We start from the raw sequence: 27,593 nt of genomic DNA, 5'->3' as shown, positions 1-27,593 counted from the left end.
CCTGAAGTACCTCCCATCTCTTTGCTTAACCCAGCAGCCGTCATGGGGTTCGCTTCTCTGGTAATTTTCAGCCCGCCGCGCCGACCCCCACGCGACAAATAGAAACCAACGAACCATGTTCACTCCCAGCTGCCACCGCAATTGGGCACACGGGGGTGCCTCTATTTTCGATGCGGGATGTCAGCAAATTCCTGCTTCCTCTACGATGCCCAACTCCGTCAAAAGCACGCCGCGTGAAGAGACTGGCCGATTCCGCGAATCCGTCGTGTTAGACGACGAGTCCCAGAAGCTCAGATACCAGGTTTTTGAACGATCCAGACGAGAGCGCCGAGCCCATCTGAAATGGCGGGGAAATCGAGGGACGAGAACCTCGTTCGATTGCCAGTGATGACAGCCCGGCAACTTGGCAGAAGCCCAGGCACTCGGCCTTGCTTGGGAGACCAGAACTCCGAGGAAGATGATCTGACATCCGATGATGATTCATCTTGCCCTGCCAGCACTGCTTGGAGCGACGATGCTAGCCTGAGGTATTGTTACAGGCACGGGCGCGATTCCAAATGTCGCGGGGCAGTGGGCGACGAGAAGATGGCCGAGCTCCGAACAGTACGCATGCTCTCTCTCTCCCTCCCTCTCTCGTCTCTCGACCGGGGGAATTTCGAGGCGCTGACTGGGCACCCAGAAACTCGAAAAGCTGTCTCAAGAGGACCAGCATGCCGTGTCCCACTTCTGGTCCCTCTTCTTTGCCGCGCCGGCGAACGTCCGGGATTTGATAGTAGAGGGCATACTCACCCAATGCTGTTTCCCCCAGCTGTCCACCATCTCCCGACAGGTCCACGACCAGCTCAGGATCGACTTTATCACCGCTCTTCCCGTCGAAATCTCCCTCAGGATCCTGACTTGTCTCGATGCAGTTGCCTTGTGTAACGCTGCCCAGGTAAGTAGGAGATGGAGACAATTGGCCGACTCGGACGCCGTCTGGTTCCGGATGTGCGAGCAACACATCGACAGGAGCTGTACGACTTGTGGATGGTCCCTCCCGCTCCTGGAGCGTAAGCGTTTGAGGGAGTGGACTATCAAACAGAAGCAGCTGGCTCGAACCCCAGGCGGCTCGGGCACGCCGACGGAGCTTGGCGGAGCACCGAATTCTCTGCCCGAACCCAATACGCCGAGGTCCCCCGGCAAGCGAAGTGTGGGGCCTCTGCAGGTCGTCTCGGATGCAAAGAGGCAATGCTTGGACGAAGACCACTCCCGAGACCCCGACCGTTATGTGCGGCCTTGGAAGGATGTCTACAAAGATAGGTTCAAGATTGGGTCGAACTGGAAGTTTGGTCGGTGCTCTATTCAAAATTTCCGGGGACACACAAATGGTGTCACCTGTCTTCAATTTGAGGACAACATCCTAGCCTCTGGGTCTTACGACATGACGGTGAGTTGTTATCAACCCGGGGAAACCCGGGGAAAGCTGTGCTAGTGGTCAAGGCCCGCCTCGAGGACCCTTGCTTGCAAGGAGACTTACACTGGGTGTTTCAACGCGAAGTCAGGCTGACCTGAGCCCAAAGATCAAAATATGGGACATTGATACAGGCAAAGAAGTCCGGACGCTCGAAGGCCACACTGCGGGCATTCAGGCTTTACAGTTCGACGAGGGCAAACTAATCAGCGGCAGCTTGGACAAGACCATCAAAATCGTGAGTCTGCCCGTTCATTTGCGTTCGTCGGCTTCCTCGAGAATATGCCTCGGGCTCTATAAGTATACATACATTAACCAATCCATTATTGAAGTGGAACTGGCGTACCGGCGAGTGTCTCGCCACCCTCCGGTGTCACACAGACAGCGTCTTGACATTGCACTTTGACGGCGAGATCCTGGCGTCTGGCTCACGCGACTGCAACATACAGATCTTCAACTTCCAGACCAAGCAGACGTTCTCCCTGCGAGGGCACACTGATTCAGTTAACCATGTCCGCCTCTCGACGTCGAGGACCGTCTTTTCGGCCTCAGACGATCTGACCGCCAAACTATGGGACCTCGAATCAGGGCATTGCATTCGAACATGTAAGTATGACCCCAGTGATGTTCACAGTTGCGATGGGCCTTTGTCTTCGCAACTGCTGGCTGCTATCGAGGAAAGCCACTGACTTCGCGCCATCTAAGTTGAGGGACATGTTGGCCAGGTTCAGCAGATTTTACCCCTGCCAGACGATTTCGAGCCCGATGACGATTCGCTTTCAATCATGTCATTGGACACTCCTGAGGGCTCCTCCAATTTGAACGATCGGTCACCAACTCCCCCAGGAGGCATGTCGACAGATATTCAGGCCTCATGCCCTCCCAAAGAGCACACCTCATTCTCCCCAAACCAAGGCGGCGAACAGGATCTTCGTGCTTTGTATGGTGCTGGTTTCATCTCCAACGGCCGGCCACTTCCGCCTCGATATATGCTGACCGGAGGGCTCGATGCAACTGTGCGGTAAGTCTGTCGAGATTCGTGATTCTGCTGACGACTTGCACTGACAATACGGTTCACCAGGCTGTGGGACACGGCCACAGGTCAATGTTTAAGTAAGCCCAATATCCTCCCCCGCCCCGCTCCGCCCCCGAGAGTTCAGGTCCAATCCAGACGTGATGGTGAGCAGATGGCAATGGCTAACCCGAGCCGAACAAGAAACCTTCTTCGGCCACCTCGAGGGTATTTGGGCCCTAGTCGGAGACAGTATTCGTGTCGTGAGCGGGGCCAATGATGGCATGGTAAAGTAAGTGTTTGCCTTTCCCGGAGGGTGTCTTTGGACAGATATCCTCGGCTCTTAAAGGAACCTCTCAGTCCTTGTGACTTGTTGTAACCGAAGCTCTCTCCTCCCCCAGCTAACTGCACCACAAAACAAACAAACTAAATATTCCCACAGGATCTGGGACCCACGAACGGGTCAGTGCCAGCGTACCTTCACTGGCCCCCGCGGCCCGGTGGCCTGCGTCGGGCTCGGTGATTCCCGGTTTGCAAGCGGAAGTAAGGATGCCACGCACGAGGGAATTGACAAGAATGGCTATGCTAACGGTGATGGCCTAGGCGAGGACTGCGACATAAGGGTGTACTGTTTCAAGGATCTTTTCGCAAGATGTCCCGAAGATACATGAGCCCATCGGTACACCCCTGGGACTTCTGTAGCCTTCCCTCTGCCGCTCGTCACACACTACCCAGGCCTTAAGAGGTCAAATGGATTGTTCGAGAGTCGCCCATTAGGGACCGGCTGTGGTTTTTTCGTTGCTTTTTGCCGCTTCCGTTCCTCGAAATGAAGTGCCCTCATCATCTGTGCCGCGACATCGTCGGGGAACTGGAAGGCGGCAGCGAAGGCTGAAAGACAGCCAGCTTGGTGGATATGCTGAAGCAGGGGGGCAAAGTTCTCGAGCAGGGGAAATTCGTCAAGGGGCGGTATCTTAGATAAATATGAACGCAAGTCTGCAAACGGTTTGGACATGTTCTGGTCGGCTTGGTTGAAGACGAAGTCCATGATTTGTTGAAGCATCCGTAGGGAGTATAGGGTGCCTTGAACTTGTGCCAGAAAATGAACAAACTCCCAGGAAGTCGTATCCAAAGTTCCTTTTGCTTCCATTTGCAACACCTGGATACTGAGAGGACGGGTTTTCCCTTGAGCGATGGAGAGGGAGATGTCCTGGTATACCGAAAACATCACCCATTGGATATCTGGCTGGGCTGTAATTTCTCGTATGCGTGATATTGATTCTATTATGTCGAGGCAGTCGCTGTCTAGGGACGATAGTTGAGGCAGCTGGAGATGGGTTCCTCCTGATGGCGACTGAAGCCTCCTAAACTCTATCACTTTCCGGATCGGACGGTCCATTAGGATCTGCAACAGCCCATAAGCAGCTTGCCTTACAGATCTGCTCGCTTCCCATGCGCTCGTACGGGAGGGCGAATCGAGTAGAAAAGGGAGATACATGGAGGCACCCTCGATGCCATCTTCAGAGCTTTGGTCACCCGATGTCGCTCGTGGGGGGCGAGAGGATAGGACAATTACTTCGAGAATATGTTCCGAAATGCGAGGGTCGAGGTCCAAGGCGGGTGGGCTGAGGAATTCGTGCTCCACGACTTCGGGCAACAAGTACTGTCGGATAAACTTTTCATACTCCATTGGGTGTGCACCCAATGAAGTCCCTCTCTTGGAGCGCTCTAACGACTGCTCAAATGTCAGGGATAGAGGGATGCTCAACTCGAAAGCTAGGGCCCGAATTCCCTTGCCTGGTGCGATAGAGAGTCTCGTGCAGATATGCGCAGGAAGATATTCAGCAGCGACGACAACTTGGTCGCCCGAGTCGACTTTGAGCTCCAGGTCACTGAAGAAAGCCACACTTCCATTTTGACCGAGATCATGGACCAGAAGGTCCGAATCAGATGTGAGGACGACGCCTCCATGTGAACGGACATGGAGAGCGCAAAACGAATCAGCCTCCCCGGGTACAACTCTGGTAAGGTTTCCATAAGATCCCGATTTTTTCAGAGCCTCGATAACAGCTGGAACGAGGAACGCTGGTATGGGCAGGCTTCCTCCGGAGTTAAGAGCAAATGGCCCTGGAAACAATACAACATTCTGCGATCTACCGGTTCTTCCAGATGGTACTCCTGTAGGATGGGATGCAAAATAATTACCGAGGCCCTTGGAAAGCCTCAGCAGCCTTTGCTTGCGCTCCTCAGTTTTAGCTTCTGGGAGGTACCCATCGAATATAATAGTAGACCTGGAGGAGCCGTTAGGAATCATGATAGAAGATGATTAGGAAGACAAGGGCCAGTACACAAAGACACCGCATGCTAGCAGCTCGTCTAGCCATGATATAACGGTCTCCCCAAGCAGACGATACGATGGCAGCTCAAACGGGCTATTCCTGGAGGCCGTTCGTCTGCACAGAAATAGAATGTGATAGGCAAGGGCTGGTCCATCAATGACCACGGCACGATTGTCAAGATCAATCCTTGTTGCGTAGGGCTCAAGATGCCGCTTCAGATGAGGAATGCCCATATTGATGTTGCTCACACAAGTCACAACCTGATGGAGAATAACGCAGCAGCAATCCATGCCAAGGTGGTCTGACCAGGTTGACGGATCATGTTTATGGGCCCGTGCCCACGAGCTCCACCCTGATTGCAACTCCTTCCCGCTTTGACCCTCGGAAGCGGTAATTGCAAAAGCTTTCTTCAACCTCAATTAATAAAAGTTTTCGCCTGGTGCCCTCAACATGCGAAACACTCTTATTTTTACGGGCAACTCCTGCCCGGCCCTGACGTGGAAAATATGTGAGAATTTGGGCATGGCTCCGGCCGAGGCCGAGCTGTCGCAATTCTCCAATGTCAGTACTCTTTCACGTTCCCTTTGCTCCTTCCTCTCCCGTTTTCGACTTGGACCACAACAAACAAGGACGTTTTTGTGTGCAAAACGGGGGCTTCGAGGCAGAAGAGGGCAGCCCAGAGACTCCAGCGACGGACCCATTAGCTGACTTGCAGGCCATGTGGCTGTTGGTTCCAGGGCGAAACAAGTGTCCGCATCCTCAATAGCGTTCGGGAGAAAGACGTCTTCATCGTTCAATCGGGCAGTCCCAAGATCAACGACACCATCATGGAGCTCCTTATCATGATATCTGCCTGCAAAGGAGGGTCTGCCAACAAGATCACTGGTATTACATGGGGTTCCTTGGTGCGTTGTGTCTCAACCGAATGCTAATGTCGAGCTACAGCTGTCCTGCCGTACTTCCCATATAGCCGACAGTCCAAGAAGAAGTCACACCGGGGTGCGATCACCGCCAGGATGCTTGCCAATCTACTTGATGTAGCCGGCGTCAAACATGTCATCACTGTTGATCTCCACGCATCCCAGATGCAGGGCTTCTTCAAATGCCCCGTTGACAACCTCCACGCAGAGCCGATCATCGCTCGCTGGATTCGGCACAACGTCCCCAATTGGAGAGAGGCGGTTGTCGTATCAAAGAATGCTGGAGGCACGAAGCGAGTCACGTCCCTTGCCGATGCTTTGAAGCTCAATTTTGGCATGGTGACGACGGATAAGAAGAGAGGTGCCAATATGTCGGCAAGCATGATCATGAACCAGTTGGATGATCTTGAGCGGAAACCTATACCTGGCTCGAACATGCAGCACTCACACCACGATTTGAGGTCAGAGCAAGAACCTGGACCCGTTGACCATACCCACGTACGGACTTCGCGGACAGTGGCAGACGCCCAAGGCTCTCCAAGGCGTATTAATTCCGGCCAATCACGCTCTACGACTCCCACCAGACCTCCGCTTGCCCGGCATCGGGCGGGAGCCTCGCAAAGTTCTTTCATGGACGATGACGCGGAAGCTGACGGTGGTGAATACAATGACCAACGAGCCTACGACGTTACGCATGGACGATTGGTCCAAGGCCATATTGTGCCCGATGATTTCTTGTCACCAGCTCTCTCGGCTGCTGATGCGAGTCTTCCAGATGAAGACCCGATGACCATGTCACATGCGTCTTCATTCTTTGCGCCTGAGTCGCATGCCCTCCGAGGGGATGCTGGCGCCAACTCGGACGAGGAGGAAGACATTCTAACGAACTCCAAGGTGGAGCACATGATCACCCTAGTTGGAGATGTGAAGGACCGGACCGTTCTTATTGTCGATGACATGATTGACAAGCCGGGGTCGTGGATTGCCGCTGCCGAGACGGTTGTCAAGCGTGGCTTTGCAAAGAAGGTCTACTGCATTGCCACTCACGGCGTGTTTGGCGCAGACTGCCTCGAGCAGATGCAGGCGTGCGATTGTATCAACACCATTGTTGTCACCAACAGCTACCCCGTTCCTGAAGACCGAGCAAGGAAGGCCAGTAAGCTGGTCTTGCTTGACTTGTCCTTCCTCCTGGCCGAGGCCATCCGCCGGAATCACTATGGCGAGTCTATCTCGCCCTTGTTTCAACACATTGTGGACTGAGGCCGGCCATGGACTCGCTGGACGTACATTCCTGGACTGGATTCTGCCAATTTACGACCGAGAGACGATGCAAAAAAGGTATGTGAGAGTACGGGTGCGTGTGGATATCAAGCCTGGCGTCTGGCGATACGGCGATCCCCAAATTTTGTGAGCGTAATGGGAGGACACGGTTTTAGACACGCATGATCAGTCATAACCCAAATCGACATTGTTAAGTGTCCTGCAGGTTGTCAGGCTCTCGTGAATCTTTGCTCTATTGCACAAGATTTCCACCAACGATGCTGTCCTTAAGACAGCAGGAACAATTGTCCAACCCAGGATATGTTTCCTAACGGAACGTTGGAAGATTAGTTGCCCTTTGGGGCTTTTCGATCATAGAAGGCGTCTTGCCCAGACTCTCCTGTAGGATCACATCCATCTGGATGATGGGCAAGGCGCAAGAGAACAATTCGAAACATACATATACATCCATACCCCATCTACCCATCTAGTATGTTGGCACATGTGCTAGCACGTGGTCCGTTGACTTGCTTGAATCGACTGATTGAATAATAATAACGTGGAAAAGATGCTCAGAATGCCCTAGATGGATATGATAACAAGAGCCCGCATTCCCTCACCTGCCTGTGTATACTGTCCCATGGGAAGAGACCATGAGAAGGCTTTCCTCGTGGCTCTCCTCATCCGAATTACTCCTTGGCATTTCCAGGAGGCTGCTAGCCTTTCCCTGTCCCGCTTCTGACCCTTTCTCAACCCTGTCCCCCTTCACTTTTCCTCAGCCTTCTCCGGCTCCTGAGCCTAGGTTTCCTCTTCCTTGCCATCGCCTCCCACCGCCGTCTGCTCCTCCTCAACCACCTTGGACTTCTTCGCCGCAGGTGCTCCCTCTTCCTCCTCTCCCTCCGCCCCCCTCTTTACCCCAGACCGCCCGAAGTCCGGGAAGGTTTCCCCTAGTGTGGAGACGGGAGCGGCTCCCCCTGGCGCGAGGCCTGGAGAGGACGCTGCGCCCCCTCTCAGGAAACCAGGAAAGGCCCCTCCCTGCCCGGAGGCTGGTTCCGAGTTCTCCACGATGCGGTAGCCTGGGAAGTGCGGGGAGGGTTCCAAGAATTCGGAGAGATCCACTGGTACCAAGGCCGGGTCGGCCTCCTGCTGTTGTCCGAGGGCCGCCGCGGGGACTGCGGGGGCCTCGCTCTTGGGACCAGGAGCCGCTGGCGTGAAGCCCGCGAAGGCCATCTCCGGCTTGGGGCCCGGGGTCGCTTTCTTGTCGCCTTCAGCCGGGGCCGCTTTCTTCTTGCCGCCTCCAGCCGGGTTCGCCCCCTTCTTGATGCTGACGGCCGCAGCGGCCGCGTCGGCGTCCCACGGGCGGTTGATCAGCAGCGGCGCCTTCTGGCCGCCTCCCGAGCGCAGCTCGGAGCGCCACGGGTGTTTGACGCCGTCGTTCTTGCTGGCCGCCAGGGGAAGTCCCTTGGTGGACCGCAGGGTGACGCGCGGGAGCTTGAACTCCCAGTGGAGGAAGTCGTTGGTTATCAATGGCTGGTAGTGGTTACCGTTCTGGGCCCAAAAAAAAAAATATTCGTTAGTTTCTTTCTTTTCTCGTTCGCATCCGCAAGGGGGAAAGAGGAGGCAACGCACGACGTATAAGAGAAACAGATGCCTCGAGTTATAGGCGCCCCTGGTCCTCGTCTCATAAACAACGCCGCGGTCATAGCTGTACACAACCAGGAAGACGTTATATAGGTCGGCGGTGACGTCCAGCATGTTCATGGGCACATACACACCCGGAAGGTGCAGTATCTGCCACAGGTTCGCGTCGAAATTGCCCTGCGACGACGACGACCCCGACTTCCTGCCGACCGAGCCCATGGTCTCGTACCACTTCTCGTTGAGTTCCCTGTACAGGCCGTGGCGCGGGTTCCGCGACTCGCGCAGCACGCGGCCAAAGTGGGCGACGTGCTCGGCCTTGACGCGCAACCACGCGTACGGGTCGCCGTAGATGTGCATCGCCAGCGCCGACCAGTAGCAGGCGCCCGTGCTGACGCTGCCCCAGTGGTTGCGCCCGCGCAGGAACACCACCTCCTCCACCAGGGGGAACCCCCGGAGGAACGGGTACTCCGGCCTCAGCGGCACGTCGCCCCCGGCGGCCCACTGGAGCCCGTTCACGGACGCCTCCTGGTCTGCGAGGTGCGAGACGTACGTGTCCGCCGTCGCGGCTGCCAGCTCGCGCGGGTAGCCCCCGCGCAGGTCCTGGTTGTCGGCATCGCCCCAGCCGTGGTCACGCCTGAAGGTGGCGACGTCGAAGCGAAGGCCCGCCTTGGGACCCGGCCACTGGCCCGCCCCGGCCGTCATGTCGTGGTATCTCCGGGTGGTGGTCTTCTTGTCGGCGTAGCCGTGGTCCGGGCCCTTCTTGGTGTCTTGGGCGAGCCTGGCTGGCGAGGAAGAGGACGCCGCGGCCTTTTCCTGGCTGCTTGGGGGCTCTGGCGACGAGAGTAGTTCGACGACGGCGGTCTCGGCCGCGGCGGGGGCCGCCCCATCCTTGACTCCCTCCGGCGCTGTTTCCTTTGGGGCGTGCGCTGGGTTTTCCTTCTTCTTGCCGACCTTGAGGACCTTGACGTCGTGGACCGGGATCTTCGTGACCAACAGGGGCTCCTTCCTGCGGATGGTCTCGAGCTCCTCGTAGTACAACCTCTGCGCGATGGCGTTTTTAAGATCGTCGTTAAACTCGAGCAGGACCTTGGTGGCGACGCCCTTGAGCGTCGTCTCTGCGTCTTCTCCAGAGACCATCGTTGTAGCGTCGCTTCGGCCGAGATTGACTCTTGCCGGTATTTAGGGCCTGGTTGCTCGAGTCTGCTTTTGCCCGATAGGATGTCCGCTTCTTCTATATCTTAACCTGGCAGAGAATCCTATTCCGTCATCATTTCGGGACAAAGGTATTTGCAGCGGGCTGGCTACCGCATACGGAATACTTATCTCTTTTATTTTCTTCCCCAGGCTCATGAGGCTGTGAATACTGGAATGGAAAATGAACAAAGAGGTATTCAAGGCCAACAGGGTTTAAAGTGAATGACACTGGCATTGATCTCTCGGCAAGTCGAGCAACAACCCGAGGAGTCAAGGCCAGGGGAAAGGCGATGTTCCCTCAGGGGCACCACATTCACAGTATCTAGGTCCATCATGGGTGAGACCACTTAGTTAATTAAATCCATGGCAACGCGTTTCACTACACTGACTCTTCATATCGGGAGTTACGTGTTCTTCACACAAGTAGGACTTCCTATTTCCAGGCCGGCAGGCATTCATTTCACACATGGCTGGTGTATGGCTCTGAGCAATGCCAGCCTTAGGTATCTTCAAAGAACAATGGCAAGTGTTTTGTTTTGCTAGAATTACAGGCCGTTTCCGGCAATTATGTCTCTGTGGGAGGCGTAGAAAGTTGAAAGAAAACCCTTCCGACGGTTTTCTATGAAGGGGGCGTTCAATACACTGTAGGATGCTACCAACCTTCTTTTTTGCAGCCTGGGCCAGCCACACCTTGACCGTTGGCCAGTGACGGTATTGCTTGCATCCAGGACGTTTAGGTAGTCCACCATCGGATGACCCCTAACATTCCTCCCCGCTAGCGCCCTTCTTGATCAAGGTTAACCAAACACTGAACGGCCGTGTAAGTCTTGGAGGAGGTCAGAAAACTGATCCCTCTCCCTGTCCTGCTCAGTAGCTGCGATATCCTGCAGTAGCTCCTCTTGAAACCCTCCCCTCTTGGTGGCCGTCTTGATGATGCGCCATGCGCGTCGGAACTCGTCGCGAATCGCCACAATGCCGTTGTGGGTGACAGTACGAGCGACGTTGTGCTCATGCTCGAAGGGGTCTTCGATGGCGAACAAGAATCGATGACGAACCTCCTTAAACTCACGAGTGGTCTGGCCATGCATTGCCGGAGATGGCACCTGGGTGGACGAGTCCGTGGCGTCTGCGGCTGGCTTGTGGGTCGGTTCGGAAGGCGAGGTAGCCGAACCAGGAGGTGCAGCAATGGTGCCGACCTCGACGACAGTCTTCGCGCCAGTCCAGCCCTTCGCATTCTTGGTAAGGAGGCCACCGGGAGTGCGCAAGCTAAGGACGTCACGGCCCCAATCAAAACCGCGGCAATGCACGGTACTCATGGCGTTGCTCTGCGCATAATACTCAAAGAACCCGCGGAGTAGGTGACCAATCGAATCGCGATTCTGAGTAAGCATGTTATCGCGAGCAAGTCGTTGTATCTCTGCCTCGTCCCGCCAAAATTGGACGTTCCTCCCCCTGCACGTGACAGTCTCCTCGACTTGTTGGGAAGTGAGGAGCGGGCCTGGAGGACGGGCAAGCAGCTGTAGATTTGGGCAGACGAAAGGCTGCGCGACATTGACCAGGTAATGCAACACCATAAGGGCGAATCCATAGCTGCTCAGGGTGCCTCGATACGGCGAGTTGATCCCGCGGAGCTTCGCCCAGTGTTTGACAAAGAGAACAAGGGGCCTGACACGGGGGTCGCTGTGGGCATAACACCGCAGTAAAAGGGTATTCTGCAACGCGAGGTGTGCCGAGAAATTGATATCACACTGTACCCCGGCGCCAGTCTTTGGGATATTGAGGGGGTCTCTGTAAGGGTCTCGAGGCTGATTCGGCGCCAAGGTTGAAGGGTCGGTTAGCCGGCGTATCCTGCCGATGAGCGGTGCCGTTTCAGGGGTCGCAGGGACAACCAAGTCAAGCTGCATGTCAGACGTGGGAGGCCTTTGCATTGGGCCCTGTAGGATGGCCGTGTAGGCCTCAATGTCCGCCTTGCTTGACTCGTCATATAGACCCTTCTCGACTGCCCTCTCGAACTCATGGGCTAGTTGTAGACTCTTATGCCGTCTCGCGATGATCCTGAGCGTATCGGCTCCCTCCGACTTCGCAAATGCTTCAATTTTTTCGCGAATCTCGGTACTGTATATGCCTGAGATATACTGCTGGATGACAATAGTCCGCACCTCGTCGGTGTGGTTTGGCCTGTCATGCCCTCCCAGTTCAAGCATGAGCCCCGACGCTCTAGAGTGGTAGAGGGTAGCCGACTCGTGTTGGCCTTGTTGAAGAAGCAGAATCTGAATCGAGGCAATCTTCTTCAACTGTTCGGCGGCCAAGTGTAGTTCCTTGTTGTATCCCAAGGGGTCGGCACCAAATGTGGGCTTGTTCTGGAGATCTAGCCAGAATTGCACCCACCTCTGCGCTTGTTGCTCCAGGTACTCGTCCTTCTCAGGGAGCAACCTAGAGAACCACATCATGGCCATTTTCTCGGCCTCGACCTGTGTACACACTCCGAGGAGTGAGCGATGCTGGGACTGAGACCTGAGACTGTACGTGGACAGGGATCGATAGGCTGTCAATCGCTTCTTCAGTTCCTCATCAGCAAGGCCATCGACAAGAGCAAGCGAGACATCGTTCAGGAGCTTGTAGTCCTTTGGCGTGAAATCCGCCATGTTCGAGTGTGTGAGATCTCGACCCCCGAGTTTGCGCAGCATGCCCTTGGCAAGGCCGAAATAGGCGGGTAGGCGCTGGTTCTTGGACTGCCTGAGCGTCGCAAGCTTTTGCTCGTAGGTGCTACTGCTCCCCTGGCAAACGTCGGACTCTTTCGAGATATGGCCCTGCCGCTTGCTGTCGGTCAAAGCCCCTGCCTCTACCGGGCTTAGGGCTGGTTCGTCGTGAGGCTCCTCGTCCCCATCAGGGTCATCTGGAAGATCTTTCTCCCACTTCAGCCGCTCTTCAAGGAGGTCGTGCATTAGCTTTTCAGGCGGCTTTTCGCAGAGTTTGATGATCGGTACCCGGGTTCGGGTAAGGAGGCGAGCGCCCAATCCCAGATCCAAAAGGGCCTTCTCCATCATCCTGGGGATTGGAGAACCTGGTGCATCGGGCTGTAAGGGGGAGAGCGGTGACAAGAGGCCGAGGTCCAGATCGGCAGCTTTCGTAGCAAATCCAGACGAAAGGCTGCCAAAGCACCTCAACTGCACACTCTCTGCGGGGAAGTCAGATCGTCCGTTCTGTTCCCTTTCATACTGCGATATCACCTCACGGCAGACTTGTTCGATCCGGGATCGGAAGACCTCTTTCTCGGCGATTTCGGCTGCTTCGATTTCGGCACCCGCGATAATGGTATTGCACAGATTTTCGAGCAAAGAAGTCTGAACTTCCAGGTCCTCAGGGCGAACATGATACTGTCGACCAGGGTTATGAGAGGCAGGGTTTCCACTCCGCGGAGTCATTGGCTCGTAAAGGGGCCCATGGGAAGGACCCGTTATTCCTTGGGGCTGAGGTTGCCTCCAGTCCCCTAAAGAACCTATCGGCCCGTTGTACGATAGAGATTGGTAATGCCGAGCCTGAGACGAAAACGGCATGCCCGTGAATGGTGGGTTTGAAGGTCCAAACGTTGCCGAGTGCGGACGTTGGGTGCCGTGATGGCCGCCTGAGGTATACTGTTGGCCCGGATATCCTGGGGTGCTTGCATAGGATCGTGCTGAATGAAGTGGTCGAGGAGAGCGCGAATCGATCGGCAAGGAAAGTTGGGCAGACATTTGCCGCCGTTGCGCCTGGTTGGGGCGCTTCCTGGCGCCTTTGGGGGCTGCTGGCCCCGATTTGTCCTCAACTTCCGGGACTGTTAAAGGCCGATCAGAACCTGTTCCAGGGGGCCCTGTGTGCGATTGATCGTTGTCCACGCTGTCGACTCCTCTACCGGAGGCGTTGCTCAGAATCAAATTCCTAAGACGCTCGTCCAGCCCGCCCTCAACTTCCTCTGCCGCCTCCATTCTGGGCTAGATTTTCTCCTTGTGGTACTCCAGCAGGCCACTGGTCTGGGTTCAGGGGAATACTGAGCAAGAACAAGAAATATGCAGCGTGTTGATCAGACAGTGAGCCAGCGTGATGCCAGATTCATAACTGTTCATTCAGAGCAAGCCGTTGGTGTTGACAAGATGATATTGCGTAACAGGTCCTAGGCGGAGAGAAATAAAAGTAAAGGAAGGAGAGAATAATGTGCTTGGCAGTAAATAGGCAGATGAACCTAACTTTGCCAAGGACCTGCTGTTGGGAGAAAAAGTAAAGACTGAGGGTGTTGATACATCCCGATGTAGGTATGCAGTACTGAAAGGCCGCCTCCTCACTCAACGTCTCATAGGTAGATAGAGATGCTGGTATCTGATTCTGGTTCTGGTAGAGGGCCAGGCTCTCGTCGACGGAGACAATTAGGAGAGAGGCAAGTCAAAACGGTGCCATTGGTGGGGGAATAATTGATTGGCCACCTGGGTATGGAAAGTGAGATGATTGTGATCTTTCCCAGCCACAATGAGCTTTTGGGAGCTGGTGATCAAACGGGCATCCATTTCTGGTAATGGATGTACCGTACCAATACAGGGTTCCTCCACTGGCAGCTATGAGGCTCTTATCGCTGTATCCAGGAAGACAGACTATACCTGGTACCTTCATTTTCCAAGGTCATGCAGGCTGGAGCAGCGCATGTTGTGGCAAGTCGCCTACTCGATAATCGCATATCTATATAACCAAACTTGGCCAGAATTAGTCTGTGCGCCAGGCCAGGTCCTTGTTATTGCACTTGGCTGCTGGCTGCCTTGAACAAAGAAGGTCCTTTGTCATCATCGACGGAATTAGCACCGTACGACTTTCAACCTTCCTGCGTCTGGTGGCACTTTTACTTGACCCTGACTTACCTGCCACCTAGTTACTGCAAACTCTTGCCCAGCTGCTATAGAATCTTCTACCACCTCGTCACAAACGCGAAACCGGCTTTAATCTGCGCTCTGCCGGGGTGCTTGATCCACAACTGCACCCGCCCCAGAGCCTCTGCCTTCTCCATGACATGCCTCCTCGATAAGACTCCGATACCCGGATTGGGAAGCACCCCAGGCACTCTCTAAATCAGTTGCGGCATTCCATATAACTCATACCTTGGTCAATCGCCGATAATATGAATAATTCTTCGTCCCTCCAGCCGAACGCGCCGAAGCGCGCCCCTCCTCCGCCCGGCGCGCCGCCGCTACGACGCACCAAGCCGGCAGCCGACCCTCTCGTGGCGAGGAAGAAACGAGGCCCAAAACCAGCGTTGTCACGACCACCTCCGAAACCCTCGCCGGCATCCGGTCAGAATCGCATCAACGCGCCCACTGGCAGAGCTCCCAAGGAGCCCTCTTTCGGCCCAGGATCGTCCAAAGACGAGGAGAGACTCAAGGCATTCGAGGCGAAGCGAGCCGCCAATGGTGGATGGTCCCAGAATCCGCCCGTTGAAGATTTCAAGGAGTATCCTCTGGTCACCACCAAGCGCGCCCTGAGGGAAGGTCTGCGCCACCATATCATGCGCTTCAACCGAGCAAAGGACGACAAGCCTGCCGATCCTACCGATCAAGACCAATTCCCGCGTCCCGTGTCATTGCACCGAAGAGACCCACGGCAGCCACCGGCTGGGCGGATGATGGACATCAAGGACGAACTTCCACCGTTGAACCCAGCGGATGAGGCGGATGCGGAGAGGCTTCGTCAGTTGAAGGCCGAGAGGGAGGCACAGCGTGCCATCGATATGGCTCAGATTGCCCCCATTGCCAAGCCTAACGACCCAAAGCCTACCAAGCAGGTCAAGAAAGAGAAAGCCTTCTCCACGTACCGCCCCACCCAGACGGATGAGACCAAGAAACAACAGGAGCTTCGCTACGAGGAAACGCTCCCCTGGCACTTGGAGGATGTGGAGGGCAAGAATGTCTGGGTGGGCTCCTATGTTGCTGCTCTGTCCGAGGTCAACGTAGCCCTCGTCATAAGTGGTGGAGGGTTCCGCATGATCCCCTTGGAGAGATATTACAGATTTAATGCGAAGCCAGCTTTCCAACGGTTTTCTCTAGAAGAGGCCGAGAAGATGATGGGCAAGAACGCGAACGAGGTTGGGCGATGGGTTATGAAGGACAAAGAGAGGGCCGAGGCGGACAAAGAGTATCAGGACTACAGGAAGTTCCTCGGCGGGCCCGCTCGAGTCAAGATCGAGAATTCGAATGCTATACCAAAGTCGGAGAGGACGGATGACCACGACCTCGATATGTCGGGGGATGAGTTCCAGGATGACGATGAAGCTCCCGGTTTTGAGGCTGATGATGAAGACGCCCGGGACGCCAGAGAACGAGTGCGTCGTGACCACCTGGGAGCCAACAATTTCGGCGAGGTTGAGGAGGAAGAGGTGGATAAGGAGGAGGAAATCGAAAAGCTCGAGAAAATGCGCGAGAAGGTTCAGGGAAAGCGCATACGGAGAAACCTAACCAGGTTGGAACGTGCAATGGAGTACAGTAGCGACTCGGATTCAGATAATCCATTTGCTGAATCTTCGGTAAGTTGCCTTTCTAAGCTTGACATGCAGCCCCCCTCTTTCCTCCCCTCCACCCTGCGACCATACACAAGATCGTGGGCATGTTACTGACCCATTGCCAGTCTGAGTCGGAAGATGAAAAAGAAAAAGAGAACGAGGACAAGAAGGAAGAAGACGGCAAGGACGGCAAAGACGGTAAAGATGTCAAGAAACAGGGCGACGAGAAAGAGAAGCCAGCCTCCGGCGCTAATACCAAGGGAAATACGACGCCGTCGGGCAAGCACAAGGCCAGCGATATGAAGAAGATTAAGTCTCTCAAGCGCCCCGGGTCCCCCAATCTGTCCGAATCTAGCGGTAACGAGTCCTCGCGCAAGAAGAAGGTGAAGAAGACGAAGGCCGCTGCCACTGCGTCTCTGAACGCCAGCCGCGCAACCACTCCACTACCGGGGCGAACAAAGATGGCCGGTGCTACCAGTGATGGCGAGGCAACGGCAGGCGAGGGATCAGACGGAGGTCTGAAGCCAAAGAAGATCAAGCTCAAGACGAGCACCGGCGCGAAGGGCACTCCCACTGGCTCGCGGGCTGGTAGCCCCGTTCCTCTCGGTAAGTCCACAATTCTAGAATCGCAGCTTCCTTTCCCATCCCGTTCCCCTTCCTCTGGGCCCTACCAGATAAGCAATTGTTCTAACCAGGTCTCTCAAGGAAACAAACCAAATTCTCCCTCTAAAGCCGATACTCCACGCGGATCGCCAGCCCCAGGATCACCCACCGGCCCCGTCCAGGCATGGGAAATTGCCCAGGCGCTCGAGGCCAGGCCCGAGGGGATATCTCTCGGAGAGCTTCTCCGGATGTTCTCTCATCGCGTGGAGAGCGAGAAGCACCCGCATTTGATGAAGAGGCAAGAATGGATTGCTCTGGTTAGACAGAATGCATCGTATGGCCCAGATAAGCTGGTACGGCCAAAGGCCAACCCTGGTGCATAAATCTGGGGAGCCTCATGAGGCGGCTTGATAACATATCGCTGGCTTCCTGGGGAGACTCCAGCACGGGTATGAGGTCCTTGGACTCATGGATGGATGAACGGATGGATACTTTGGTCAAAAAGAACACAGGCAACCGAAGCAGAGTCCATTTACATGCATTAATCACGCCCTGTTTGATATTTGTACATTAGGCATAGAATTGCCTCTTTCCAAGATAGACTCTGCCCCGAAATTGAGATTCGTTCACGACTAGTGAGTACTGCCAGAGGCATGTAGCCTGTTCCTGCAGACATCAATCTCAGTGAGTGGACAAGATGAGAAATGATATCCCATCCCCAATTTGTAGCTTCCCATTCAGGCGTTCCCAGATAGGTGATAGCAATATGTGCCGCATGCCGCATGCCGCATGCCACGAACTACTCATCCATCTGCCAAGCGTAATCCAATCCCTTATTCCTCTCTCGCCTGTTGATGGTCTTGAACCGCTCCGCCTCGAACCCATTGCTGCGATCAACCCCATCCCATCTGTAGCCCGGCCGGATACCGTATCGATTCGGTGGGGCGGCCCCCTTATAAACTGGCCGCCCCGCCCTGCCGCCCTTCCTACCCGCGGCCCCCGACCTGCCACCCCCACCCCCGGCGTCGTCCCCGCCCAGGAACTGCGCCATGGGGTCGTTCCACCTGCTCTGCGCCTTCATCTCGGCGTTCATCTCCACGTCGTCGGCGCCCCTGGCCAGCGGCATCAGGGCCGCGTCCTCGAGCCTCTCGCGCCGCGCCCGCGCCTCCTCGAGCTGCACGTCGCCCTTGAGCGCGCGCTTCCGCGCCCCCTCATCCCGCCGCGCCTGCGCCTCCGCGTCCGCCGCCGCCCGCCGCGCCTCCGCCCGCCGCATCGACACGTCCACGCGCCGACCCGTCGCGTCGCGGAGCACCAGCTGCTGTTCTTCTTCTTCCTCATCGTCCGCGCCGCCGCCCCTCTTCCTCGCCCGCGCCTTGCGCTCGCGTTCCATCCGCTCGAGCTCCGCCCGCTCCTCCGCCCGCCGCCGCGCCAGCTGCGCAGAGATCGTGGCCGCTGACTGTAGCCCCGCGTGCGTGCCGTCCGACATCATGGCCGCGGCCTTGGCCTTCTGCGCCTCGTCTCCGCCGCTGCCCCCTTCCACCACGGGGGCTTCGTCCGCGGCGGTGCCTGCGGCCGCGTTCTCGGCGGCCGCGGAGGCTAGGATCGCGTCTGCGGCGGCGTCGTCGTTGGACGGGACGGGGGCGGCCCCGACCGTCTTCCAGGTGGACTTCTTTGCGCGGCGGAACTCGGCGGACGTGCCGGCCACCATGGCGGAGTTGTCCGGGTCGGCATCGTCATTGTCGCCGCCGGAGCGCGAGGGCCTCGTCCAGCCGGCGTCGTCGTCGTCGGTTATGAGGAGGCCCGGGGCGGCGTCGGTGGTTTGCTTGCGCTTGCGCTTCTTGGTCGGCTTGGCGTCTGTTGTGAGGTAGCGGGACGCGAGGTATGACGAGAGGTCGGGTGGCATGATAGTTTCCACTTTGGGCGAGAATCGTCGCCGCGGGAAGATTAGAATGCGATATTGTACAGACTGCAGAGTATGTCGGTCGCCGTGTTGGTAAGTGACCAAATTCGAGATGTTCGGCCTCAGAAGAGGCTAGTGATTTGGGCCTGCAGCTAAGCAGAAGCGGCTCGTGCGGGCACCCTACTGGGCCATGGGGCAAGATTAGATAGGAAGATCTACGGATCCGCTCAGAGTATCAACTATCGGGCAACGCCGAATGCCTTATCAGCCTTCCTCTATTGGTATTACCATTCCAACTTTCTTCCATGTGAAGCAAGTTTTCTATTTCAGCTCTCGTCAGCAATGATCCCATCATGCCCGATATACGCAGTATACATTTGTGGGATGCCAAGGGACTGGATTCATGCAATGCATGCCATTCGAATAGGTTTCGCGAGTTGTTCTAGATCCAAACTCCAGGCCGTCTGTCCGTTATGATTAAACAAGAACCTGCATGGTTGCCAATCTCGTCATGGTGATTGATATCCTTGTTCCAGACCTAGCCTTTTACGTTCCGCATGCATTGCATCTGCAAGAGAGCTCAACAAAAGGGTGTCATTGAAGAATCAAGGTACCTGGAGGGCCTGCCAGGGCCTTAGACGGGTCACAGCTCGGATGACGAAAGCGTCTGTATGCGTCGGTCACAGGGTTTTATGTTACCTAGGTACCTAACTGTGCATACAACCTGCTCCGAAACCAGCGATTGGCCGTCAGGTATTCGTTGATAATCGCACCCTTCCACGTGGGATGTTTGTGGTCAAGAATCGCAGTTGCTGGTTATTACGAATCTGCCCGCAATTGTTGGTTTCTCTTGTTAATTACGTAGAACTCAGGTGCGTGATGTGTCGATTGGTCAGGGAGGTAAGGAACCAGCCCTCGGAAGGCTAGGATAGGTAAACAACCTTGGTACAGTCCCTAGGTGGCCCGGCTAAGAATAGGTCGCGTACTATCACGAGCCATCCGCTGTTGCCGCTGGCATCATGCCGACGTCCTGATCCCATCAGAAGCCGGAATGACCAAGAGGAGGTACCTACCTAGTGGGGGGTGACTTGGTGACTTCTGTTTAGGTGGTTGGCTGTTTAGTCACTGCCCGGCGGCCAAGACAAGTCACACCCAACATCCACAATCCACCCCCAAGAGACGCACCCCTCTAGCTTTATCATCCGGCAATCTCGAAACGCACGCCGATAGCAGGAAGGGAGGCCTTGGGAGGCCATCCAAGGCAACCCCAGTGCACATGATATAGATGCTTTGCTCTTGCTTCCTCCCCCGTCGTTTGCTCTCCTTCCTCCTCGCCTCTCCAAACCTCTGACAAACTGGCCTCACAAGAATACAAACTACCTCTCTCATTTCGCGCCTTGAATTACCTACTTATTCCCCTGAACAGCTCATTTCGCCTTGCCTTAACTGTTGCTACATCCCGGCCCCTAAAAACGGTCACTTACAGCCTCCACTGTCAACAAAACACCCACCTCCCGGTGTCTGAGTCATCCGGCCACTGCGCACGCCATCCTATCACAGCCACCACTTCAACCACTTCCTAGGTATCCGTAACGAGTCACTCACTCAGGACAAAGAAAAAGCGATTTTCTTTAAGTTTGCACCTATTTCACCTACTAGTCCTAGAACATTCCCAGTCGTCTTTATCTATCCCCAACCTTGGTCGGCCCCTTTCCAACGGCCCTTCCTTGACTTACACAACTGCTTCTCTTACACCAAATCACCAAGAGCTGGTGCTTCAGCCCAACTCCCAAATTGCGTCAGACTGTTGGATATTGCACCTAATTGATCACTCCCGGCATTCTCTGGTCCTTGGAGATCATCCAGAACACGCCGTATACAAGAAGCAGCCTGCATCTATTTCTACCGTCCTGCCCATTTGCTAGCCATACAACCTTTGTCCTGGCCTACACCGGACTCCCAAGTACTATCGACTCAAACACGGAGATCATGTCGGCCAGCTTTGAGGCTCCCGCCCAGTATGACCGAGACCTGCGAAGCGCCAACAAGGAGTGGAAGCGCGGCAAGGACGCGGCAACGAAGTGGTCTTTTGGCTCTCGGCCGCTGTCTGGCTGCCGCATGGACTGGGTAACTGGCGAGGCCGTCGGCGGCAGCGAGGCCCAGCGGGCCAAGACTCGCCCGCGCGGGAAAGCCAGTGATGAGTGAGTTCCCAAATTTCAGACCCTCCATGGCCTTGAGAACCTCTTATCTGACTCGACTCGTAGAGTCAAGCCTTACTTCAAGAAGGAGCACAACGTCACAAAGTTCAACCGCGGCAACTACACACTGCCCGCCGGTCGCGTCCGGACCAGGATGAGCGCACACGAGGAGATCAGCAGCGATGTGACCCGCTCCATTTCGGACCTGGTCCCGGGCTCCAGCCTAGCTCGGACGAAGTCCACGTCGGATAACTTCATGTACAGCTTCGACCGCACAGATAGCCCCGGCAGATCGCTGACCCTGGACGTCTTCATCAAGCCCGCCAATCCCCGCGACACGGAACGTTTCGTGGAGAAGGAGTACGAGATCCTCGATGCCAACGGCCAGGCACTCAGGGGCCACAAGGCGCGGCGGAACCTTCGAAAGGCGCCTTTGGATCCGCCACGGGACGACGCGGACGCGAACGAGGACGAGGGCTTCGAGCTGGTTTGAAAAGCCGGCTGAGCTCTTCCCTCTTCGCCGCTTTCTTTTTCTTCTCTTCTTCGCCCCTGGCTCCTTTGTAGGGCCTTCCTGATTGCTTACGGTGCAAAGTAATCCTCTATATGGCTTTGACTTTGGCTCTTGATCTCGTCGACCTGTGGAGTTCGCTCATGCCGGTTATTGGAGAGCACACGGTAGAGCGTGTGTCGCTTCGTCACACACACTTTTACATTACTATTTTGAGATGGTTGCGGCACCAGCGGATGGGACGGCGTCCCTGTGGAGCCCGGCCTGGTTCGAGCGTGGTATCAGCATGGGACTTTCCGACCATGGTCATGATCATGAGTCACATCACACGGTGACCGTCTGCTGCGAGGCAAGCATTCTTGGGACTTCGGGCGCTATTGTTGGAACTTGTACTTTTTGTAGGACGGTTGGAACATGGGACGTCTTGGCTTAACCCGGGCCATTGGAGTTGGGTTTGATCATGGCCAGGGAAGTATGGCTGGACGCCGCATGGAGTGCGCTCGACCTTTTTCCTCCTTGTAGAATCGAGATCCTCGGAGCACTGACAGCGTTCATGGCCTCCACACGATATAAGTAATGCATTTAACTCTACTTGTCAAATGGTTGCTAGCGCGTGGACTGTCTCCTACTACTAGTACACCAAACATTACGCCTGTCCAGAGACTTTAGTGACAAGGAGCCCGGTGATGGATGGTCCTTCTAACTCTTCGCTCTGGCAGAACAGACATCATGGGAAGAAGTAACAAAATAAAGGGATACTGGTATATTGCGGCCAAGACCCGGCGACTCATTCCATCATCACCAGAAACTAGGCGCCATTGCACCAACACATCAACGCCTTCTCCATAACCGCCATGCTCCCCGGGATCGCTGTGCCTTTAAAACCAATCAGTCCTCCCCCCCCCCCGGCTCCCGCCCCCGCCCTCCCTCCTCCACCGAAACACCCCTCATGAAGCCGACGACGCATCCCGCTGCTGCTGCTCCCAGGCGCGCCGGCAGGTCTCGGTCATGAGGCGCTTGGGCGCCATGCGGCCCGTCATCAGCTCAAAGGCCTCAATGGCCATCTCGCTGACGACCTCGAGCCCGTCGACGACCACCCACGAGGGCGACGCCCCGCCGCCCCCGCTGCCGCCGACGTCGCGGAAGGCCTGCATCTGCGCCACTAGTGGGGTCACTAGGGGTTCGTAGGCGAGCTGTTTATGTTTAGCAGGGGGAAACCAATTTCATTTTCCTGGGATTTGGGGAGTTTGGGTGGGTTGGGTCAAGAAGGGGGAATTGTCTTGAACTAACCTCGACGATGACGCCGCCGGTCGGGCTCTTCAGCCACTGCAGGGGCATCTCGAAATCCGCTGGCGGGCTGCCGTCCACGCTCGTGGCGGGGACACACGAGACGACCATGGTGGGGAGCTGGTAGTTCTGGGGCCAGGGCTGGGAGGTGGACGGGAGGACGTGGCATAGCTGGTGTTGTTGGCCTGCGGGCCCGGCGGAGCCGTTCACCTGCGGCTGCCCCTGACCGGGCCCGAAGACCTGGGTGGCGGCCCAGTCGTTGAAGTGTGCGGCGACGGCGTCGGCGTTGGCGACGGTGCGGTTGTAGACAAAGATGTTGCGGCAGCCGAGCTGGAAGAGGGCGTAGATGGCGGCGCGGGCCATGCCGCCGGCGCCGACGACGAGGGCCGTCGTCTTGGAGGGCTGGACGTAGTTGCGCGGGGTGATGGCGCGGCGCAGGCACGTGTGGATGGAGCGCCAGTCGGTGTTGTCGCCGTAGAACTCGCGGGCGGGGCCGGCCTTGTTGCGCGAGTTGGCGTGGTCGAGGATGAAGCTCGTGCGGCCGCGCAGCGGGAGCATGACGTTGACGGCCCCAATCACGCTGGCGTGGTGGCTCTTGATCTTGAGGTGCGGCATCATGGCCACCTTGAACGGCGCGGCGAGGCTGACGCCGCCGAAGCTGTCGCTCGTGCAGATCCGGTTCAGCTCGTCGAGCGTCGTGCACGTGTGCGGCTGGTACGTGTGAGGCATGCCCGAGAAGTCGTAGGCTGCGTGGTGCATCGTCGGCGACAGCGAGTACGACACGTTGGCGCCGGCCACGTAGAACTGCAGCGGGTCTAGCAGGAAGTTGTGGAAGAGCTGCTCGAAGGAGTTGCTGTAGGTGCATACCGTCGCCAGGTGGTCTCTCTCGTTCTCGACCGCCGGGTGCTTGACGGGGTTGAGAATGCGCGACTGCAGGGGCGTCCTGATGCCGAGCACGGAGAAGTCGTAGGCCACTAGGGGGGGTTTGGGGTCTGGGATGGTGTCTTGTATCCTCGATCGGAGTTCCTCCAGCCTCTCCACCGCGCTGTCGCCCGTGCAAAACCGGACCATGCGCACGATATCGCAGCCGAGTGCCTGCGCTCGCTGGTAGTTCTCCAGCTGCCGGTCGTCTGTCCAGGGCAGGGAGCCGAGCCCCATGTACCAGTAGTTGCCAATGATCTTGGATCTCCCCTTGTGCCGGAGGATACGGTTCACCAGAGTTGCGTCTCTCTGGAGATCAAGACTCAAGTAGTCCACGCCGAGCCGAAGTCCAAGCCCCAGCAGCTCGGTATCCATGCGATTTCTCTCCTCCTCCGTTCTGCGTCTCTCACCACGGGGGTTCTCTTCGACATGATAGATGATAGGGACGCCCAGCTTCCTCCTTATCAACGCGACCTGCTCCGCGACGATGGTTAGGAGATCGTCCGGCCAGGTGTCAATGATTAGCTCGACGCAGTCGCCCCGGGCCTCAAAGTCCTCCCATTCAAGGTCCATGTCGATGAGATACGAGAGCCGGAGCCGGAGTGCGTAAGAATATGACCTATACTCGGGTGGGATAGCGTCAAGGGAGAAAGGGGTTTCAAGCCAGGCGCGAGTACCGCCCTTGCCCGTGATTAGGTCGAGGAACTTTGTAAAATCCTGTCTTGCGGACAGAAGCTTTGAAGGCGGAGGTGGCTGGACGTCTGACGGGGTTGTCGTACCCGATACCGACCCAGCGCGACCGCTCGAGGAATCATAGAGGTTGAAGTATTCAAGGTTGGAACAACTCCTGTGGGTTTTGTCTGCCTCCAAGAGCGGCTCCGCCTCGGTGTCATCGAGGAGGCGCACTATAATCTCCGGTTCCCGGTGGATGTACACGACAGGATTGGCCTGGGAAAAGGATCTCAGAGCGGCTTGGGCCTCCTCGGTTAGGCTGGTCATGCCACACTCAATAATACACTTGGTCCGGTTGGAGTCCAGCATGTGCTTGAACACGTCGATGTTCCGGCTTGCAAAGGCGTCCTTGCCGTGCCTGGAGAGGTATTTGCCACGAGTAAGACCGGTGGCCTTCTCGAAATAGTGATCCTCGGTGACCAGCCGCCGTCTCAGATGCATGGCTCCCATGAAGCCCAGTGAGCGCTTCCCGGCCCCCCGGCAGCCGACCAGGACGATGGACGCATCGGGCCCAAAGAACCTCTCATTCTTCGGGACTTCCATGACGATGGTTGGAAATGGCCACTTCCTGGGCTTGCTCTCAGAAGACGACACTACAAGGACAGCCTCCCGATCGGAGGGCAGTTAGCACCAGAGACGGGGAGTAAACCAGCTTTCCGGGCCAGGTTCGGGAGGTTCGGAGTCTTCTCGATTCGGTGTCTGGGTCATCTCATCGATCCCATAACGTTTTTACAGAGATGCAACAGCGCCACGGAGAATGAGGGGAAGGGCAGGACCTTTGCGGGCTTCTTCATTGCCCGACAATCCAAGGTGCGAAGTCTGATATTGACGGCCGTCATTCATACATGTCTTCCGGTCGGCAGATCACTCGGGATTGGTGAGCGGGAAAATTGTAGACCCTCTGTTATAGACTGACTGATCCGACCCCGCCTGCTACTCCAGTTGACACCCAAGGTTATCCCGTTCGAGAAAAGGCTCGAAAAGAGATCTAGTGCCGCATTACTTGACTGGAGATGCCCGGATAGATGCACTGCGAATGAATTGAACTACTTCTAGACCTGGCATCCTTCAATCCATGTGAATATCCGATGCAAGGGCCGGTGCGCCGACGGACACCGGTCTAGGTAACTGCCGACATTCCCCGGTTAGGATAGCAGAGAAAAGAGAGAGCCAACCACACAAAGATCACACACTCCCTTGGCATTCCTATCTCACCTACCATGATAGACTTTTGCCTACCCTTCCACCATTATCTATCTGTAAATATCCCTGGGCGGCTGGGTTAGGTGGTTACCTTAGGTAGGTAGGAGCTGCTCGGCTTTTCTTCAAGCCCCGGCAGTGTGGGACCAGGGAAGCGAAGTCACCAAGCCCGCTAAGGTATGTACCTGGTTAGGTAGTTAGGTAAGGTAGGTACTGTACTGTGCATACATAAGTTAGCGTCGGAATTGGGTTCGTTACCTCCATCCCAAGGGCCGAGAACCTTGCGCGTGTGTGCCCCTCCAATTGGCATCCAATGGAATTGTTGACCACTACTATTTTGAGAACGGCAACCGACCTCGACCACAATTCCGTCGACATCCAGGCTCAACGACCCGCCCTCTGCTCTGAGCGGTTCCTCCTCGAGAAGGAACGCGCCTGCCTCCGAATTGGCCTGGGCCATGAGGCATTAAACCCGCATCTCGGAAAATGGAGCTCGATGCTGCGGAGATATTGGTGGCAGATGTGCCGCCGGCCCAACCGGCGATGCCGCCATCCACGAGCGACGCCGGAGCGGATGCCCGCAGTGAGACTCCCGTGAATCCCCGTAAACGGAAGAAAGCTTCCCGGGCGTAAGTTCCAGCTCAGCATGAGACTACCTTATCCGTTCATCCGTCGCTCAACCCGAGCCCATACACACAGTCCGGGATTCTGACTAAGACATAGCTGCGACTACTGCCATCTAAACCACCAGCCCTGTGACAATGGCAAGCCGCGGTGTGGCGTGTGCGAGAAGCATAACAAGCCGTGTAGTTATCTGCGACCCACCAAGCGGCGTGGGCCTCAGAAGGGTTACCGCACTGCGCTCAACACCTACAAGGAGAGCGCAGCCGCTTGGGGGGTTGTCCTGGGCGCCATCCCAGGTCTGGATGCCCTGATCGAGGGCCATCTCCGGAGCGAGAATGGCAGATTTCTCTTGAAGTCCGTCAAGGATCCTGCCCAACAAGACGCCCTGATTCAGAAATGGCAGCAGAGCACCGTTTTCAAGTCCTTCTTCCCTAGCAGCTCCACTACGGCCAGCATTGAGGGAGAAGAAGCAGAAGAGCCCAGGGACAGTGTGCTAGAAATGGACCCCTTTCCAGTACCCCGGGGGAAGCCATATGCTCCCAAATTTTCGCCTAGCCGGACCAGCCGCTCCTCCTTCGGTCCTGCCGATATAGACCTGACGAGGAGGAGGAGGAGCGTGACGGCTCCGCAGCAGCCTGTTATCAGGGAGCCTACCTCGCTCTCCGATATTGTGGCCAAGGATGCAGCTCGATCGTACGTCCCGTCTCGGCCCTTCTATACTCTGTGTCGCCCAACTAACCCAGAGGCAGATCGTCTCATGCCTCACAAACGCTGGCTCCCCTCGGTTTCGCTCCAAATGAGACAATTGCCGATTTTTACGATATTGGCTCTAATCCAGAACAAATCCTCCAGCCCCCTGACTTGGACCACGAGCTGGGCACGGATGCGGAGCAGAGAGTCTACTACGAGTTGCTCATGGGCCGCTCCTTTGATGACTCGTCCCAAAGGACCTAAACCAAGTCGGATTGTGATGATGTCCTTCACATTACGCCTGGGTCACTGAATTGGAACGAGTACTTCCCGTGGGCTGTTCATGGCGTCTTGAGATTATCTTACGGCCCACACACAGATCAGGCCTCTTTCCCGCCCCTTTTCCTCCAGCAACCACAAGATAACGCCATGGCACCAAAGACCATAACTTGCACCCGTCTTTAGACGTGGTGTGGTGCTGGCATGGTCGGATGTTGAGCCATTAGGTTAGGATATGATTCTGGAGCAGTCGCCATTGTCACTAACACCCCAACAGTGCCCCATCCACGCCTCAATGCGCGCCTCTGCGGTACATATTCGGAG

At 56.2% G+C, this 27,593-nt stretch overlaps 10 protein-coding genes across 10 annotated transcripts; 5 read left to right on the top strand and 5 right to left on the bottom strand.

Annotated features, from left to right (window-relative positions):
• Nucleotides 1-498: 498 nt before the first annotated feature.
• QBC33DRAFT_588008 (WD repeat domain-containing protein) lies at nt 499-3,161 on the top strand. The gene is made up of 9 exons (XM_060431531.1): nt 499-603; nt 680-1,426; nt 1,560-1,688; nt 1,783-2,056; nt 2,156-2,471; nt 2,532-2,563; nt 2,667-2,754; nt 2,905-3,005; nt 3,066-3,161. Exons 1-9 carry the CDS (start codon nt 586-588, stop codon nt 3,131-3,133), a joined length of 1,773 nt encoding a protein of 590 aa, XP_060282979.1. The 5' UTR covers nt 499-585; the 3' UTR covers nt 3,134-3,161.
• A 28-nt stretch (nt 3,162-3,189) lies between these two features.
• Nucleotides 3,190-5,031, bottom strand: QBC33DRAFT_452538 (XPG domain containing-domain-containing protein; the record flags this gene model as incomplete). Its single annotated transcript, XM_060424651.1, has 2 exons — nt 3,190-4,750; nt 4,808-5,031. 2 exons carry the CDS (start codon nt 5,029-5,031, stop codon nt 3,190-3,192), a joined length of 1,785 nt encoding a protein of 594 aa, XP_060282978.1.
• A 217-nt stretch (nt 5,032-5,248) lies between these two features.
• QBC33DRAFT_452472 (ribose-phosphate pyrophosphokinase 1) lies at nt 5,249-6,978 on the top strand (the record flags this gene model as incomplete). The annotated part of the gene is made up of 3 exons (XM_060424648.1): nt 5,249-5,359; nt 5,536-5,683; nt 5,744-6,978. The coding sequence occupies 3 exons, from the start codon at nt 5,249-5,251 to the stop codon at nt 6,976-6,978; spliced, it is 1,494 nt and encodes a 497-aa protein (XP_060282977.1).
• Nucleotides 6,979-7,532: 554 nt separating this feature from the next.
• On the bottom strand, nt 7,533-9,966 carry QBC33DRAFT_587996 (uncharacterized protein). The gene is made up of 2 exons (XM_060431530.1): nt 8,608-9,966; nt 7,533-8,526 (listed from the first exon to the last, which is right to left on the bottom strand). Exons 1-2 carry the CDS (start codon nt 9,754-9,756, stop codon nt 7,777-7,779), a joined length of 1,899 nt encoding a protein of 632 aa, XP_060282976.1. The 5' UTR covers nt 9,757-9,966; the 3' UTR covers nt 7,533-7,776.
• Nucleotides 9,967-10,483: 517 nt separating this feature from the next.
• Nucleotides 10,484-13,995, bottom strand: QBC33DRAFT_87647 (Poly(A) RNA polymerase protein cid1). The gene has a single exon (XM_060433147.1). The coding sequence runs from the start codon at nt 13,776-13,778 to the stop codon at nt 10,611-10,613; it is 3,168 nt and encodes a 1,055-aa protein (XP_060282975.1). The 5' UTR covers nt 13,779-13,995; the 3' UTR covers nt 10,484-10,610.
• Nucleotides 13,996-14,599: 604 nt separating this feature from the next.
• Nucleotides 14,600-17,566, top strand: QBC33DRAFT_540137 (uncharacterized protein). Its single transcript, XM_060428036.1, has 3 exons — nt 14,600-16,351; nt 16,453-16,933; nt 17,033-17,566. The coding sequence occupies exons 1-3, from the start codon at nt 14,954-14,956 to the stop codon at nt 17,311-17,313; spliced, it is 2,160 nt and encodes a 719-aa protein (XP_060282974.1). The 5' UTR covers nt 14,600-14,953; the 3' UTR covers nt 17,314-17,566.
• A 163-nt stretch (nt 17,567-17,729) lies between these two features.
• Nucleotides 17,730-18,833, bottom strand: QBC33DRAFT_515519 (Pre-mRNA-splicing factor CWC26; the record flags this gene model as incomplete). The annotated part of the gene is made up of 1 exon (XM_060426096.1): nt 17,730-18,833. One exon carries the CDS (start codon nt 18,831-18,833, stop codon nt 17,730-17,732), a length of 1,104 nt encoding a protein of 367 aa, XP_060282973.1.
• A 1,783-nt stretch (nt 18,834-20,616) lies between these two features.
• On the top strand, nt 20,617-21,637 carry QBC33DRAFT_87630 (uncharacterized protein). Its single transcript, XM_060433146.1, has 2 exons — nt 20,617-21,031; nt 21,095-21,637. Exons 1-2 carry the CDS (start codon nt 20,820-20,822, stop codon nt 21,519-21,521), a joined length of 639 nt encoding a protein of 212 aa, XP_060282972.1. The 5' UTR covers nt 20,617-20,819; the 3' UTR covers nt 21,522-21,637.
• Nucleotides 21,638-22,483: 846 nt separating this feature from the next.
• Nucleotides 22,484-25,019, bottom strand: QBC33DRAFT_452123 (type I 3-dehydroquinase-domain-containing protein; the record flags this gene model as incomplete). The annotated part of the gene is made up of 2 exons (XM_060424636.1): nt 22,484-22,729; nt 22,827-25,019. 2 exons carry the CDS (start codon nt 25,017-25,019, stop codon nt 22,484-22,486), a joined length of 2,439 nt encoding a protein of 812 aa, XP_060282971.1.
• A 1,200-nt stretch (nt 25,020-26,219) lies between these two features.
• On the top strand, nt 26,220-27,254 carry QBC33DRAFT_578588 (uncharacterized protein; the record flags this gene model as incomplete). The annotated part of the gene is made up of 3 exons (XM_060431077.1): nt 26,220-26,305; nt 26,400-26,993; nt 27,050-27,254. The coding sequence occupies 3 exons, from the start codon at nt 26,220-26,222 to the stop codon at nt 27,252-27,254; spliced, it is 885 nt and encodes a 294-aa protein (XP_060282970.1).
• Between the last annotated feature and the right edge of the window lie 339 nt (nt 27,255-27,593).

This window comes from Phialemonium atrogriseum (assembly GCF_030411735.1).
Source record: "Phialemonium atrogriseum strain 8032-3 unplaced genomic scaffold QBC33scaffold_14, whole genome shotgun sequence".
In the NCBI taxonomy this organism is placed as follows: domain Eukaryota; kingdom Fungi; phylum Ascomycota; class Sordariomycetes; order Cephalothecales; family Cephalothecaceae; genus Phialemonium; species Phialemonium atrogriseum.
This window is presented reverse-complemented; position numbering and strand designations above follow the sequence as displayed.

Excerpts from the sequence above, each read along its gene's own strand:
- QBC33DRAFT_588008 (XM_060431531.1), top strand. Across the intron at positions 1,427-1,559 it reads CTGGGTCTTACGACATGACG|ATCAAAATATGGGACATTGA; the intron begins GTGAGTTGTTAT and ends CTGAGCCCAAAG. Across the intron at positions 2,755-2,904 it reads GCCAATGATGGCATGGTAAA|GATCTGGGACCCACGAACGG; the intron begins GTAAGTGTTTGC and ends ATATTCCCACAG.
- QBC33DRAFT_587996 (XM_060431530.1), bottom strand. The coding sequence starts at position 9,756 with ATGGTCTCTGGAGAAGACGCAGAGACGACGCTCAAGGGCGTCGCCACC. Across the intron at positions 8,527-8,607 it reads ATCTGTTTCTCTTATACGTC|AACGGTAACCACTACCAGCC; the intron begins GTGCGTTGCCTC and ends TTTTGGGCCCAG.
- QBC33DRAFT_87647 (XM_060433147.1), bottom strand. The coding sequence starts at position 13,778 with ATGGAGGCGGCAGAGGAAGTTGAGGGCGGGCTGGACGAGCGTCTTAGG.
- QBC33DRAFT_540137 (XM_060428036.1), top strand. The coding sequence starts at position 14,954 with ATGAATAATTCTTCGTCCCTCCAGCCGAACGCGCCGAAGCGCGCCCCT. Across the intron at positions 16,352-16,452 it reads ATCCATTTGCTGAATCTTCG|TCTGAGTCGGAAGATGAAAA; the intron begins GTAAGTTGCCTT and ends ACCCATTGCCAG. Across the intron at positions 16,934-17,032 it reads TGGTAGCCCCGTTCCTCTCG|GAAACAAACCAAATTCTCCC; the intron begins GTAAGTCCACAA and ends AGGTCTCTCAAG.
- QBC33DRAFT_87630 (XM_060433146.1), top strand. The coding sequence starts at position 20,820 with ATGTCGGCCAGCTTTGAGGCTCCCGCCCAGTATGACCGAGACCTGCGA. Across the intron at positions 21,032-21,094 it reads CGCGGGAAAGCCAGTGATGA|AGTCAAGCCTTACTTCAAGA; the intron begins GTGAGTTCCCAA and ends CTCGACTCGTAG.